Below are 14,942 nucleotides of genomic sequence, written 5' to 3' on the forward strand. Positions count from 1 at the left end.
AGGGCCTAAGTGGGCAGCAATAAGTTCCTTACAGACAGTGCTCAAAACATATGAGATGAGAAGATGGACTCAATTGGGAATCAAACTGGAGATCAGTCTTGTTCCACAGCAGCAAGGGATGTCAATGCATTTCTGTCCATGCCCTGTGCCTTGAGACTTTGTGTGTGGCTAAGTTGTAAATGGATGGGATAAAAACCCAACATAAAGACCTTGGTCACTTCATTTTGGCATAAAGCTTTTGACAGAAGTGATACCTACAATCATTTAAGCAACTGCACAATATGAAAGGATGTAAATTGTGGCATCCATCAAAAACTCATACTGGAGGAAGCTTAAATTATGGATTCTTCCTTGTGATTTAAGTTGCCAATACCTGTTATGTTTTCTGTATTCTTTCTGAAAATGACAAATCAAAAACATGCAATTTTAGATTTATTATATATTTTATTTGTGATATATATATATATATATGTATATATATACATATATATATATAATATTTATGCCTTGTGTCCATGGAAGTCAGAAGAGGGCACTGGATTTCCTGGAAATGCAGGTACAGATGGTTGCTAGTCACAGTGTGGGTGCTGGGAACCCAACCTAGATCTTCTGCAAGAGTGTCAAATGCTCTTAACAACTGAACTATCTCTCTATTCCCAAGATATGGTTTTGATGTGTATAGATGTTTTAGTTAGGGTTTTCATTACTGAGAAGAGACACCATGACCAAGGAAACTCTTATAAGAGCCACCATTTTATTGGGGCTGGCTTATCAGATCAGATTGTCATCATGGCAGGAAACATGGCAGTGTCTAGGCAGACACAGTCCTAGAGAAGAGGCTAACAATTATACATCTTGATTTCAAGGCCGTCAGGGGAAGACTGTCTCCAGGCAGCCAGGAGGAGGATCTGAAAGCCTACCCCAACAGTGACACATTCCCTCCAATAAGGTCACACCTTCTAATAGTGCCACACCCTGGACCAAGCATTTTCAAACACATGAGTCTATGGGAGCGAAACCTATTCAAAGCACTACAATTAAAAAAAAAAAAACCAGCCAAAAAACCCAGGGTCAGATGTTTTTAGCACACAATTCTACCAGACTTTCAAAGAAGAGCTAACACCAATACTCCTCAAATTATTCCAAAAAAAAATTAGAAACAGAATAAACATTACCCAACTCATTTTTGAATCTACAATTACCCTGATAGTCAAATCACATAAAGACTAAACAAAGAAAAAGAATCACAGGCCAATTTCTTTTATGAATATACATTTAAAAATAATCCATAAAATATTTGCAAACTGAATCCAAGAATACATCAAAAATATCCTCCACAATGATCAATAGGCTTCAGCACAGAGATGTCCTTGTGGTTTAACAATCCTGACAAGCCCTAAGAAACAGTGATCACGGGAGTGTTCATGGAATTTTGTTTATTGTCTTGCGTTTTCTTTGACTATTTGTATTTGTTGTCTTGCTTGTTCTTTGACTATTTTCATCTATTGTATTGCTCGTTCCTCAACCTAGAACTGACCTTAACACTTACATGTGATTAAAATGGTATAAAAGAAAAAGGAGGAGGTGGGATGGGATGGGGGTTTCTAGAGAGAGGAAATGGGGAAAGGGGATGACATCTGAAATGTAAATAAATAAAATATCCAATAAAAATAACTAAAGACAACAACTATTTGATCATCACATTAGATGCAGAAAAAGCCTTTGAAAAAAAATCTAACATTACTTCATGATAAAAGTCTTGGAGAGATTAGGAATACAATAGACATACCTAAACACAATAAAGGTAACTTGCAGCAAGCCCATAGTCAACATGAATTTAAATAGAAATGCAATGGAATTCACTAAAATCAGGAGCCAGCCCATATTGTCCTATCTCATCTTACCACAAGGATGCTTGTTCAGCCATGTTCATTGCTGTTTTGTTCATAATAGCCAGAAACTGGAAACAACCTAGATACCCCTCAGCAAAAGAATAGATAAAGAAAATGTAGTACATTTACACAATGGAATATTACTCTTAAAAAAAGTACATCATGAAATTTGCAGGCAAACAGATGGAATTAGAGAAAGAAACATTCTGAGTGAGGTAACCAGACCCAGAAAGATAAATATGTATTCACTTATTGTTGAACTAGCTATTAAATGAATAATAGCCAACCTACATTTCGTAGAGGTTAGGTGTAGGAAAAGGGATGGGGGCACAATGACATGGAACTCTCTGGGACAGGGAAATAGAATAGATTTTATGTGTGAATTGGGGCCATGTGGGGACAGGAGATGCATGCTTATGGACATGTACATGTAACTGCCTGTTGAGATGAGAAGAGAGAATTGGATCATCTAATACAAAAGTTATAGGTTACTGTAAGTTGTTCACTGTGGGTGCTGGGAACTGAATTCCGGCACTAAAGATATAGTCTTATAAGGTAGACCACTTTGTGAAATAATTGAAAGGAAAATCAATCTTATGAATTTTATTAAAAAGCTTTTAGATTTTTTCTGATTGTTTAAAATACAAAGTTTTGGTTCTGTTACTTTGACATTTCAAATAAAGATAGAAAAACAGCATGTATTCAAGTATAACATTAAGACTTTCATAAAACACTTATTCTTAAAATCAAAAGAAAAATTGAAATTATGTGTAGTTAATGTTTTCATTAAAATGTTTTTCTTATTTACTGTTTTTTTTTTGGGGGGGGGAGCTATTATTTTCCCAGTCTGCTAGGCTTGATGGTGGCTTGGAAAGATTTAAAAAAGCAGTTGGTAAGCATTTGATCTGGGTTTCCCTGATAGCTCATAACTTAATTTGTGTCCATTTATCAAAATTCTGTTGTGATCTTCATGAAGACATTGGGACTTGCTCTGAGTCAGCTCAGTGTGAGGCATTTGGTCTTTGTGTTTTATTTTTGTTTTTTGAAGTAAGTTCATTAAATTAAAATAATTTTATTAATAGATTTCATATAATTCTCAAATAGTTGAAGCAAGTTAAAAGTTTTTGAAGATCTCCTAGTGATAAACTCTGCTTTGATGTGCTTAGCAGCTGGCTGCTTCTACCAGCTGTTGGATGGATCCCATGCACTCTTGAAAGTCATGCTTTGGCTATGCTGAGCCTAATTTATCCATTTACTTTTTTGTACACATGTGAACATCATTTTATAGTATCTGTTGTGTCAAAATCACTGTTTGTGTATTGTGTCTGAATCTGTTTTCTTCTAAGTCATTTATTTGATAATTACCAGTACTTTTTTTCCTGACCGCCCTTCCTTCCACATTTGTTGGCTTTGAGCAATGTGTTATTTGGATACATTTAAGCTCCAGAAATTAAGTTTTGTCTTAGTAAAATAAACAGTCTCTTTCCTCTCATACCACAAATCTTGACTTCTTTCTCTAGCTTTCCTAGAAACACGAACAATGGAATTAAGAGTGGGCAATTGGAGTTTTATTATACTTAATATTTCGTTCTGCTCCTCTAACAAATGTACCTGTCCTTGGAGATAAATGAAAATCACATTTTAAATTAGTAAAAATTAATTGGAATTCATCTGGGACCCATGATATACTAGCTGGTCACTCAAGAAATTTAAAGCATGTGTGGGCTTGACTGTAGCGGACAGGAGCACAGATGGGCTAGAGCAAACACTGGGATCCAGAGCCCTTGCCACCCATGGAGCTGTCCAAGGTTAAGTACATAAGCCATTTGCTAGTTCACTCATTAATTATGGATGACATGTTAGCCAGCACAATTTTACAGTGCCTACATGGTACTGGTACTTATGCAGATTTAAAAGTCAAATTGTATTGTGAAGGTTTCAGCATCATAGAGCAGTGGTCTTTCAGCAAGTGGTTCAGTATCAAGGTGTATCGTCTGTGGCAGCATTACTGAAGAGGATTTTATATGCCTAGTCAACCCTCTGACTTAAAGTTCTATCCATGAGTAATTTTGTTTTTGCAATTGTCTGGAGTCTGGTAAATTAGCTTGCTTTTTCTTTACAAGCCTATCACCAGCAATTCCAGTCTATTTAAATATTATAAGCCCATAGGAAAGAGACTTTGTAGAGGTGGTTTGATCAATTCTATTATTGATATAAAAGAATTTCTTCAATTCATCTCGTTTAAGATGGTTGGTGAGCCATGCGTTACAGGGCTTCTAAATGGGAACCTGTGTCTCTTGCTATAAGTAGTGGCCATTGAAGGACTGTGTATCAAACACAAATGTGCAGACTACACCTCACAGGTGGAAAGTCTATCATTTATAGTACTTTCACTCTCCTGGCCCTGCTACAGCCCACTATTCCGAAGCTGTTTTTACCACAAGCAGCAGCATCTCATAAGACAGTGGAAATCCTGCCTTTATGAGTTGTCAGAGAAGCAGAGGAGAAGAGGAGAAGGTTCCAGAGTCATATGCTCTCACTGTCTACTTGTCTGCTGGTTAGCTCCTTGGAAAGCCTTTGTACTTTCTTTGAAAAACATTTGCCTTCTTTTCTTTTAGATTCTTTGTGGAATGTCATTTTATTTTTTGGCATATAATTCTACTTATATCACTTAGATTTACATATTTTCAATTAACAGTGCTTAATGACAAGTTCTAAGACGTTGAATATCTACTGAACAAATACGTACTAAAAATCATGGATAGCAGGGCAGTGGTGGTGCACGCCTTTAATCCCAGCACTTGGGAGGCAGAGGCAGGAGGATTTCTGAGTTTGAGGCCAGCTTGATCTACAGAGTGAGTTCCAGAACAGCCAGGGCTATACAGAGAAACCTTGTCTCAAAACAACAACAACAACAACAGCAAAAAAAAAAAAATTGAATAAGTCTCTTTAAAATAAACATTATAGGATTTGGGACATAACTTGAAAGTTGTATGCATGCTAGCCATGTGTCGGGCCCTAGGCTTAATCGCCAGCAATGAAAGAAAAATAAAGAGTTTTATATAGATATTTTCACCTGAAAAAAAATGCATCATTAGGATGGAAAAACTCATTCCTTTATGATATAAAAGCAACATAATAGAATATATGTTTCCTATGAACTGTTATTTCCATGGGGACAGAAGGGCTGTGTCAATACAGGAGCATGAGGGGAATGTACACTTTAAATGTTTCTGCTCAGTAAGCATATGTAATAGGAAAATATCTAATACTGAGAAAATATTTTAAATTAGGTATTTCAGAAGGACACACATGTTTCTTAGTGTTCTTTGTATCATTTACGCCAGTGCTTCTCAGCCTTCCTAATGTTGCAACACTGAAATACCATTCATGTTATCATGATCCCAGCAATAACAGTATTTTGTAGCTACTTCATAACTGTAATCTTGCTACTGTTATGATTCATCATGTAAATGCCTGTGTTCTTCAATGGTCTGAGGCGACTCTGAGAAAGGGACTATCAACCCCTGCAGGGGTCGCCACCCACAGCTTGAGAACCACTGATTTATGCTTCCACTTGACAAATTGTCTTGAAAAATCACTCTGAGATCCCTTAAATTTTACTTAAATTGTTATATTTGAATTTATTATTTGGCAATTTCACACAATGTACCCTGGTCAATTTTGCTTCCCATTCCTCTCAGGTCCATGCTCCAACCCTTGTACCCTCCCCACAAAAAAATACGCCAACTCCAATTTGTGTTACGCATATACTCATTGGAGCATGGTCAGATTCCCAGTGCCAGCCCCTAAATGTCATATTTTCTTAAATACTAATATTGCTAAAACCGATGTTCCATAGAAAAATGTTCTGGGTTCAATATAGACATAGATAATTATTTATTAGAGATGTCAAGTACTCTAAAATACTGTAGATATTGGTTCCCTTGAATTTTATTAACTTTTTATAGACTAAGAATTAATGAACCTTGTTATAGATTATGAATTAAACTTAGTGGAATCATGTTTTTATATGATTGGTATGATTTTCAACAGACTGGTAGCATTTTTTTCAATGATGTATTTCCATTGTGTATTCACCTCGTATTTTTTTTTCTGTTTTTTTTTTTTTTTTTTTTGAGACAGGGTTTCTCTGTGTAGCCTTGGCTGTCCTGGAACTCACTCTGTAGACCAGGCTGGCCTCGAACCCAGAAATGCGCCTGCCTCTGCCTTCCAAGTGCTGGGATTAAAGGCGTGAGCCACCACTGTCCAGCTCACCTCGTATTTTAAAGGAACAAGAGATTCATTCACTAAGACGTGTATTGTCTAAAAGATATTGGAGATTATTAACATGTATTAACAAGATTAATAGAACATTGTGTTATATTTTGAGCTTTACTTTTCTCAAGAGGAAGCGGAAGAGAACAGTGTTGTGCTTGCTTTTTTCAGGTGCACTGCTTTGACTTCACATTTGTACCTCTCGCTCAGAAGATGGAAAGCCTGATGTGGATTAGGGAATTAGCAAAGGAAGTTAGAGAAAGGAATATTCTATTAAGTGGGCTCCTCCTAAATTACTCACAGGTATGTAATTTGTTAATATTTACAGAATGCATGTTTTCATACTTCTAATAGTATGAGAGTGATTTTGATAAAGAAAATGGATGATGGTGGTACAGAAAATGATGAAAATTATTCATCTGGGTCCTAGGAGAGGGTTCAGGAGGGAACCCTTTTGTACACAAGATTAAAAAGCTGAGTTTGAATCACAAGAACCTGTGCAGGAGCTGATGCTATAGGATGGCTCAGTAGCCATAATACTCTTAAAGAGAAAGACATGGGGACAGGAGAGTCTACAGCAATGTTTATGTCACTAGCCTTGCATACACATTGTGGACAGGCAATGTCTCATACAAGGTAAATGGAAGGACTAACACTTGGAGTTGTCCTAGGCTCTCTACATGTGTGCTGTACTCAGGAGAACATACATACACTCTCATATGCACACACATACACATGGATTTACTTATTTCTTTATGGGCTCTAATGTGTCTCACACATTACATAAATAAAATAAAATAATAAAAATGAAAATAAAAATCAAAACAAATGTTTTAGGGAAAAGATGGAAACAGTGAATTTTGTCCAGTTGTGGATCTCTGTAACTATGCCCATCAATTACAGATGGAAACTTCTTTAATGAGTGTAGAGCTACACTTATCTGTGGGAACAAGAAAGGAAAACTGTTTATAATACAGTTAGACATGGTATTCATTTAGGAGAACGGCAATAGTAGGCTGTCTTCTCGAGTCAATGACTGCTCCAGCCACAGAAAGTTGACTAGATTTAGTGTCAGACGTAAATTTCCTCCTATTGAGCAGGCATTAAATCCAAATAGACAGCAGGCATATTCAACCACAATTGATGTATCTATAATGTAACTCCTAGACCTAAGGCACAAGGAAAATTCCTGGAAGATGAGAAAGAAAGATTCTAAGAGCCAGAGGACCAGGGTATCTACTGCTGCTGTATTGTGTCTTCTAGACATGACAGGAAAGCTGCACCCATGAAATGTCAATAATATGGCTGCCTAAACAAGACCCGTTAATGGTAACAACACTTGAAATAGCAGCCTGATTGGACGGAATTCACAAAGGCCCACCCTTAGATGGAGAGCTATAGGTAATCATTGGCTGCTAAGAGAGGGAAAATCAGTTTTCTCCAGGCATGAACTCCCTGACAGGTTATCTAATCATGAATAGTCAGCCCTAAACATATTTACATATGAACAACACTGAATGGTCTCAGTAGGTTATGTCCTCAGTAGATTTTGTGTGTATGTGTTACATATACACATATATATGTTTATCTAACAATAGTTAAAGAAGCAGTGACTAATTTGAGAGGGAGTAGAGGGGCATAGGAGGAGCTGGAGAGGCGAAAAGGACAGGTGAAAATGATGTAAATATAATGTTCATATATGAAATACCCCCTCCAGAAAATTAAGGAAATGAAACCCAAGAAGAAAGTAGTAAACTGGCAAATACCAACTGTAGTTCACATAAGACTGCCATGTTCAGTAAACAAAAATACTCAGATGAATGTGTAACTATGTTCAAAATTGGAATTTAAACTTCAGATTTAACTGACCTCTTTTATTTTATGGGAAATCCTGTAGAATTATGTCCCATGGCCTGTGGCAAATCTGAGATTGCTTAACTTTATGTCATTTTCATAATATTGGTAATCAAGTGCTTTCTACTGCTATATGTTATTTAAGAACTTAAAGTGAGTGCCTAGCATCTAGAGTCTGATCGAGCTTAGCACTTAACTAGAGAAAAGCGTTTGTTAGTGTGCTAGTAGCAGCAGGTTAGTTAAGCGGGAGGCAAGATGCTTTGCTCCTCATCATTCCTTGTACAAAGGAATGGGATTTCAAACAACATTTGGAGAATCTCATAGAGAAGTTGGAATTGCCCTTTTTTTGCAATACATAGCTGTCATTAGACCTCTGGCTACTTTATAATTTCATCTTTGATGTCTCATAGAGATGGTTCAGTAAGTCTGACAGTTGCTTTTGGAGTGATTTGGAATAAATCCGATCCATTACTGGCTTTCTAGGTAATCACAGATATTTAAACTTACATATGGGTAGAACATAGAGCAATGGTTCTATGTGTAAAAGAGCTTGCAGAGGGCCTGACTTTGGTTTTCAACATCCATGCTGACCAGGTTACAGCCACCTGTAATGCCAGCTCCAAGGGACCTGAAACCTTTTTCTGGTATGTGCACACACCTGCACATGTGTGTACATGTACACAAACACATATGTGTGTGCAGATGTAAAACATAAATAAAATCTTTAAAAGCATATAGATGTGAGCAATCAGCAAAAGAATGTATTTTTACATACAGCTACAATTGCTCATTTATCTACGGTGTGTCATTAGCCTGCAGGTATATGTTTTAAATAAGTAAATTTTAATTTAATATAATGATCATTATCCATACAGGCATGTGGGGCATTTGTAACATTACATGGAAGTGTGAGCCGAGAATGACATTAACTTTTCTGCAGAAGTTAGTGAGTCTTGAGAATACAAAGAGCATTATAAAATACAGGCAGTACTTTAGTCTTCTTTAACTACAACGTAGCTTTGCTTCTAAAATACGTAAACATGACCTCAGTTTAGTCCTTAAAAAGGTGATACATTTGAGTTTACGTGGGATCCTGGAAATCTAAGATGTTGAAACTGTACAGCCTAGGAAAGTCAAAAGTCCTTGGTCAGGAATATTTCCTCCTCATCATACTATAATTTTTGGTTATAGTATTTAAATATGGTAGGAATTATAAATAAACCATTTTCCATGTTTGTAAAATGTAGCATCATGGATGAATGCTAACACAACAGGGTGCAAATGTAAAATAAAATTTATATAGGTTACAGCTCAAAATGGAAGAAACAAAGAGCATATCCAATCCCTAGAAACTTCTGAGCTCCATGACTCACTTGCACTCCAAGCAGCTTTCCAGCACAGAGTGGAGCTGCTAGGTAAAACATTGGGTACCTTGAGTAGTTATAATTCCTAAACCATGAATAGCTTTTTTGTATTAAATGCATCCCGAATATGACATGAGACATGAATGCACTATAAGTTGCTTTTATGCAGTTTGAATTTAACTTAATACCTTGCGACTTTTACCTGCTGAATCCAACAGCCTTAATATAGCATTACAATATCCATCATGCTTTGCATACTTCCGCTGTGAGGTGTAAACAGGTGTCTCTGAGTCTCTGTACCTGAGAGAATTCCCTGGTGGGAAAGTGTGCTTGCCTGAAAACAGGCATTGAAAGTCCATTGCTTGCTCCCAGACAGATCTCTATGACTCTGAGCAGAGAGAGACCTGGGCTACCTGAGGTGAGATAGATAAAAGCCCTGTAAAGTCTTTCAGGGTACCGTGGTCACTAAAAGGTTATGCTCATCCAGGATATTGAGGTACATTAGTAAGCCCATCCATCGTTTGGATGTCTAGAGTATGAGGATCAACAGTTTAAGACACTGTCTTAAAAAATAAAATCTTATTCTTTATTAGTTTTAATCCAACTTTGCTACAGAAGTCAATCAGTTGTAAAATAAAAAAATTACTAGACGAATGTATTCTAATTATCTAAAAATTCTGTATCTAATATATTTATGAATTTATTAAGATATAATATTTAAGGCATGAATGTTTTAGGCTAATAACAAACTTTGCAGACCTATTTTATTGATATCTAAAATATTTTATAGTGATTCTTCATGTAAATGTTTACAAGTATACATTCTCTATAATTTTTATTTATGACCTGTAATAAAACTTTTAAGATCTTAAACTTTATAAAGTCCTATAGTTTTCTACTCTGTATATGTATTTTAAAACCTTAGGTATTCAAGGTTGAAACAAACATATGGTCTCATGGTTAAAGAGTTTCCCTAACATATGACCATTTTGATGAGTCAATATCTGTTTGGTTCTGCAGTAAAGAAGCAGCTGTATAGTGCTTGGCAATTTATGTAAATTTCTGTAAAGATTTTAAGGCTCAGATGCTGCATTTGTAAAATTTAGAATTTAGAACCATTGGATGAAGCAGGCCATGGTAGAACTTGCCCATACTTCCAGGATTCATGAGACAAGCCCAGAAGATTATGAGTTTGAGACCAGCCAGACTTAAATAATGGGATCCTATGTCACCCAACCAAATAAACCTCCAAACAGACCCAAATGCTTGTATGCAGAGAAGATGGAGTGCTTCAGAGTGTGCTGGCTCTGCCAGGTGACACAGCAGGTCTCACTCTGGTACGAGTTAAATCTGAAACCTGAATCTCGTGGGTTTTTTTTCTTTTCCTTGTATGACCGTGAGTTTTACTATACTGTTTTTCTTTATTTCACTGATAAATTATGCCTTAGAGTTAGTGTACTTTAGATTAGAGAGGCAATGTTAATTTTCTTTCAGACATCATAATAAAAATAAAATAAAAAAGCAACCAGAGGAGACCTTGATTTATCCAGAAAGATCTATAATAATAATAAAATAATAATAATAATTATAGTAACAGCCAACGAGAACATCTCAGTAGAGCAAAGCACTGTGAAATTTAGTCTGTATACTTCTTTCTCCCTCTTTTTGCTTTTTGTTTTGTTTTTCTGAGACAGAGTTTCTTTGTGTATCCCTGACTTTCCTGCAACTCATTCTGTAGACCAGACTGGCCTCAAACTCACTGAGATCTGGCTGCCTCTGTCTCTGGAGTGCTGGGATTAAAGGTGTGGGACACAATACCAGGCCAGATGTTCTCATTTTTATTTCTCCCTGCTAACAATCTTCAGGTGGCTTGGATCAAAGGCAATAGGAGTTTAGAAAGGAATGCTTGAGTTTGTGAGCACTTTCATAAGTGGGAACACTAGGAAGGACTCTGGTGGTTGGCAGAGCCACAGAAGGCAACTGTGAATACTGGAGTTTAGGCTCTGCTAAATTGACTCTGGTCTGAATTCTGACTTTTACGTTACTACAAATAAGGAAGTCAGACAGTAAAAAAGAATTTAACAAAGCATTTATGTACATTTTTGCTTAGTAATTACTTATGAAATTCATATAAATTCTCCACAACAAGATATGAAACTAAAAATCAAAGCCTTGTAGCAACATTAAATTAAATTATGTAAATAAATCTTACATCACAAATATACTGTATTTGGTAGGTTAAATGTTCTTGTGTTTTGTTGTCTGAACTGAAGGCCTTATGTGTACTCTGAAGAATATCTAGAAACATTCTGGATTCTGAATCTTTGCAATTATTGCAAGTGCCCTTGCTTGGAAATACACAAACAAGTCCAACATCTCTAAGATATCTTTGTGTCCAAAGATTGAATTTCTTTTCTATTCTGAAGTTTAATTTGGTATCACTCTTTAAGAGCACAGGATTTTCACAGGGTAGGTAGGTATGTGTAGTGAGAATTTTGGTTTTTTTAAACACAGAAATGTTATAGGAATGTTTTCGTTTTAATCCCGGGTGTAGGATATGGGGCTGCTTCAGATTATCCACAGTCGCTAAGATGTCTGCGTACTCTAGCAGGGGTACGTTTTTGGCTAGTTTTCTAAGAGCATAATGTTCAGAATTCTGGGGACTCTTGAGAGAGTATAAAAATGCCACAGCCCCAAGAGTGGTGGCCGCCGCTGTCCCTCCTGCTGCTCCTGGTTGCAGGTTGCTGGTGCTGGCTGGAGATATACTGACAGTGAAGATCAAACTTGCCTTAGGGAACCCGACACCCCTGATCAACAGAAAGTAGTCTAACAAGATGGATGTCCCCTTTCCCCTCTAGCCTTCTTTTTTCTTTACTGAGTTTTGGGAGGTTGGAAGGTTTAAGGGTACCGAACAGTCATAAAAGGGAACCCATGACATAGCGGCAAGTCTGGCTGCAGATATGGCTGTATGCTGTCAAACGTTAAAGAAAGAAGCAAATGAACAAACGAACAGAAACATAAAGCGAGACTGGAGGAGGTTAGCCTTGGTTCCCATCAGCGAGTAGTTTTGTGGAATTTAACTAGTGTGATGGAGTGAACACATGACTCTTTCTACAGCACTGAATCATGCACTCCAAAGAGGCTCCGACCCCCCCACCCCGCCCCCGCCACCTCTGTGTGTGTGTCTTTTTTCTTTTCTGGATGTGAGATGTTTGTAAGATAAAACGGTTTTACTTGTCAATATTATTTGTCCTTTTATTGCTTAGTCATTTGGGAAAGTATGAATGTCATGAAAATAATATCTTCAAAGTTGTCTAAGTTTGAAAAAAAATTATTTTTAAAGAGGTTGTTTGGCTCATTTGGTACACTCTAAAAATAGATGTAAGAACTTATTGGAGTATATGAAATGAAATGCAGCATTAGACACGCTGATTTGTTACATACCTCTTTTCTTTCTGGTAAAAAAGGAACAAATTATGTCTGGGAGTGGAAACCTGTATTCTCTCAGGAAGTACAATATGGACGATTCCTGAACTGATTCTCCCGGGAACACATTTCATTGTCGTTTACTGATTAGAAGCCTAAGAGCTGTTTTACCTTGTAGATACCCGTGACCATGTGTCCCTGGGTCACTATCAGCACTGCAGTCACCCTAGGCCCTCTTAGAAGTGATCTCTCAAAAGCAGTGCTCACTGCATTCACTGTGGGCTGTTCCACTCAGTTCTTCCTTCCCACAGAAACCTTTTCACTTTGGGTCTTCCAACAGCAGAGGAGGCAAAGGAAACACCCGACAAGGCTAGACCACTCTCCCTTAACTTCATAGCCAACGACAACTCCTCGATGCTTCATTCTGTGGATCAGAGGCACGTTCCCAGGCCCCGCCCTCACTCACGGAGGGTGTTACAGTCAGGCACAGATACTGGGTGTTGGCAGTTGTTGGAAGCCATCACGTCAGAGTCTGCCAACCACAATACTAGTAAAGTGCTAATATAATAGATTGTATACTAAATTTATTGCTGACTGTCTCCATGTAAATATGAGTATTTAAAAGTGAAATAGGTCTTCAGCCTCTGCTCCAATTTTTGTCCCAGCATTTTCTTTAGGCAGGGACAATTCTGGCTTAAAGTTTTTTAGATAGGTGGCCATCTATAGACTGCCCCACCCACCGTGCAATTCATTCCATCCGCAGACACTAAACCCTGACACTATTGCTGATGCCAAGATGTGCTTGCAGACAGGAGTCTGGTAGGGCTGTTTTCTGAGAGGCCCTGCCAGCACCTGACTAAGACAGATGCAGATACTCAGAAGCAGCTATTGGACTGAGCCCGAGGACCCTAATGGAAGAGTTAGGGGAATGACTGAAGGAGCTGAAGGAGACTGTAACCCCATAGGAAGACCAACAGTATCAATTAACCAGACCACCCAGAGATCCCAGGGACTAAACCACCAACCAAAAAGCACATATGGAGGGACCCATGGCTCCTCTCGCATATTTAGCAGAGGATGGCCTTGTTGGCATCAGTGGGAGGTGAGGCGATTGGTCCTGTGAAGGTTTGATGCCAGAGAGAAGGCGGATGCTAGAAGAGTGAGGTGGGAGTGGGGGGATGGGTGGGAGAACACCCTCTTAGAGGCAAAGAGGAGGGGAATGGGGGTGAAAGAGCAGTGAAGGGGAGACAGGAAAGGGAGATAATATTTGACATGTAAGCAAATAAAATGATTAATAAATAAAAAATGAAATAGGCCTTTAGATATTTAAATATAAAAAGCATATTTAATATATACATTCATATACTTAAATCATATATGTGTTTTCTCATGGACATGTGAATATATTGGTAACAGCTAGGGTAGGTACAGTGGAATATAGAAAGCCAAAAAAAAAAAAAAGAGGAAACAATTTTACAGTGTGTTGACAATTAATCCATGTCAGGCAGTATAGTGGCACCATTATTTTCTAATTTTACTTTTTACTGAGAAAACAGGTAAGTTGTATATGAGTTATTTAAAAAAAAAAAAGAGAGAGAGAGAGTAGTGAAAAGAGCATATTCAGCCATAATTTTGTTTCAACCATGTGATGATTCTCGTCACTTAAATTTTTTGTCTCAATTATAAATGGCCATATCCTCTTAGATACCAAATTTAACTTAAACATACTAATAAAAATAAATGTTTTAAATGTAAGTCATGCATTCCAAAGAACCTTCAAAGGCGTTTTACAGCATTCTAGCTTCATGTGGCTCAACCTCAAACTTTGCATTTTTAATTTTCTTTCACATCCTTTCCTCCATCCCAAGTCTAGTCACCCAGCTTGCTTGCTGACTTCCCATTTTCTACTGCCAACTCCTCACCGTGCTGAGCACAAGGTCAAACTTCAGATTCAATTGACTTCAGTTCTCCTGGAGTTCACAGCCTGGGAGATGAACAAAATTTGGCATTACAAGGGTATATGATTTAACATAATCAATTTGTACCACGTAAACTCTCCCTCTCTCCCCCTACCACCTCTCTCTCTCTCTCTCTCTCTCTCTCTCTCTCTCTCTCTCTCTCTCTCTCT

The 14,942-nt window shown here is 37.5% G+C and overlaps 1 protein-coding gene across 2 annotated transcripts in view; it reads left to right on the forward strand.

Moving 5' to 3' along the window:
- The window catches only part of Crppa (CDP-L-ribitol pyrophosphorylase A), a 255,107-nt gene that overhangs the window by 128,890 nt on the left and 111,275 nt on the right, over window positions 1–14,942 (forward strand). For both annotated transcript variants that reach the window (XM_028768829.1, XM_028768830.1), the window contains exon 9: window positions 6,342–6,473. In XM_028768829.1, the coding sequence (XP_028624662.1) occupies window positions 6,342–6,473 (132 nt within the window). The remainder of the gene's footprint in view (window positions 1–6,341; window positions 6,474–14,942) is intronic.

The sequence above is a fragment of the Grammomys surdaster genome, unplaced genomic scaffold (assembly GCF_004785775.1).
Source record: "Grammomys surdaster isolate TR1022 unplaced genomic scaffold, NIH_TR_1.0 188, whole genome shotgun sequence".
NCBI lineage: Eukaryota > Metazoa > Chordata > Mammalia > Rodentia > Muridae > Grammomys > Grammomys surdaster.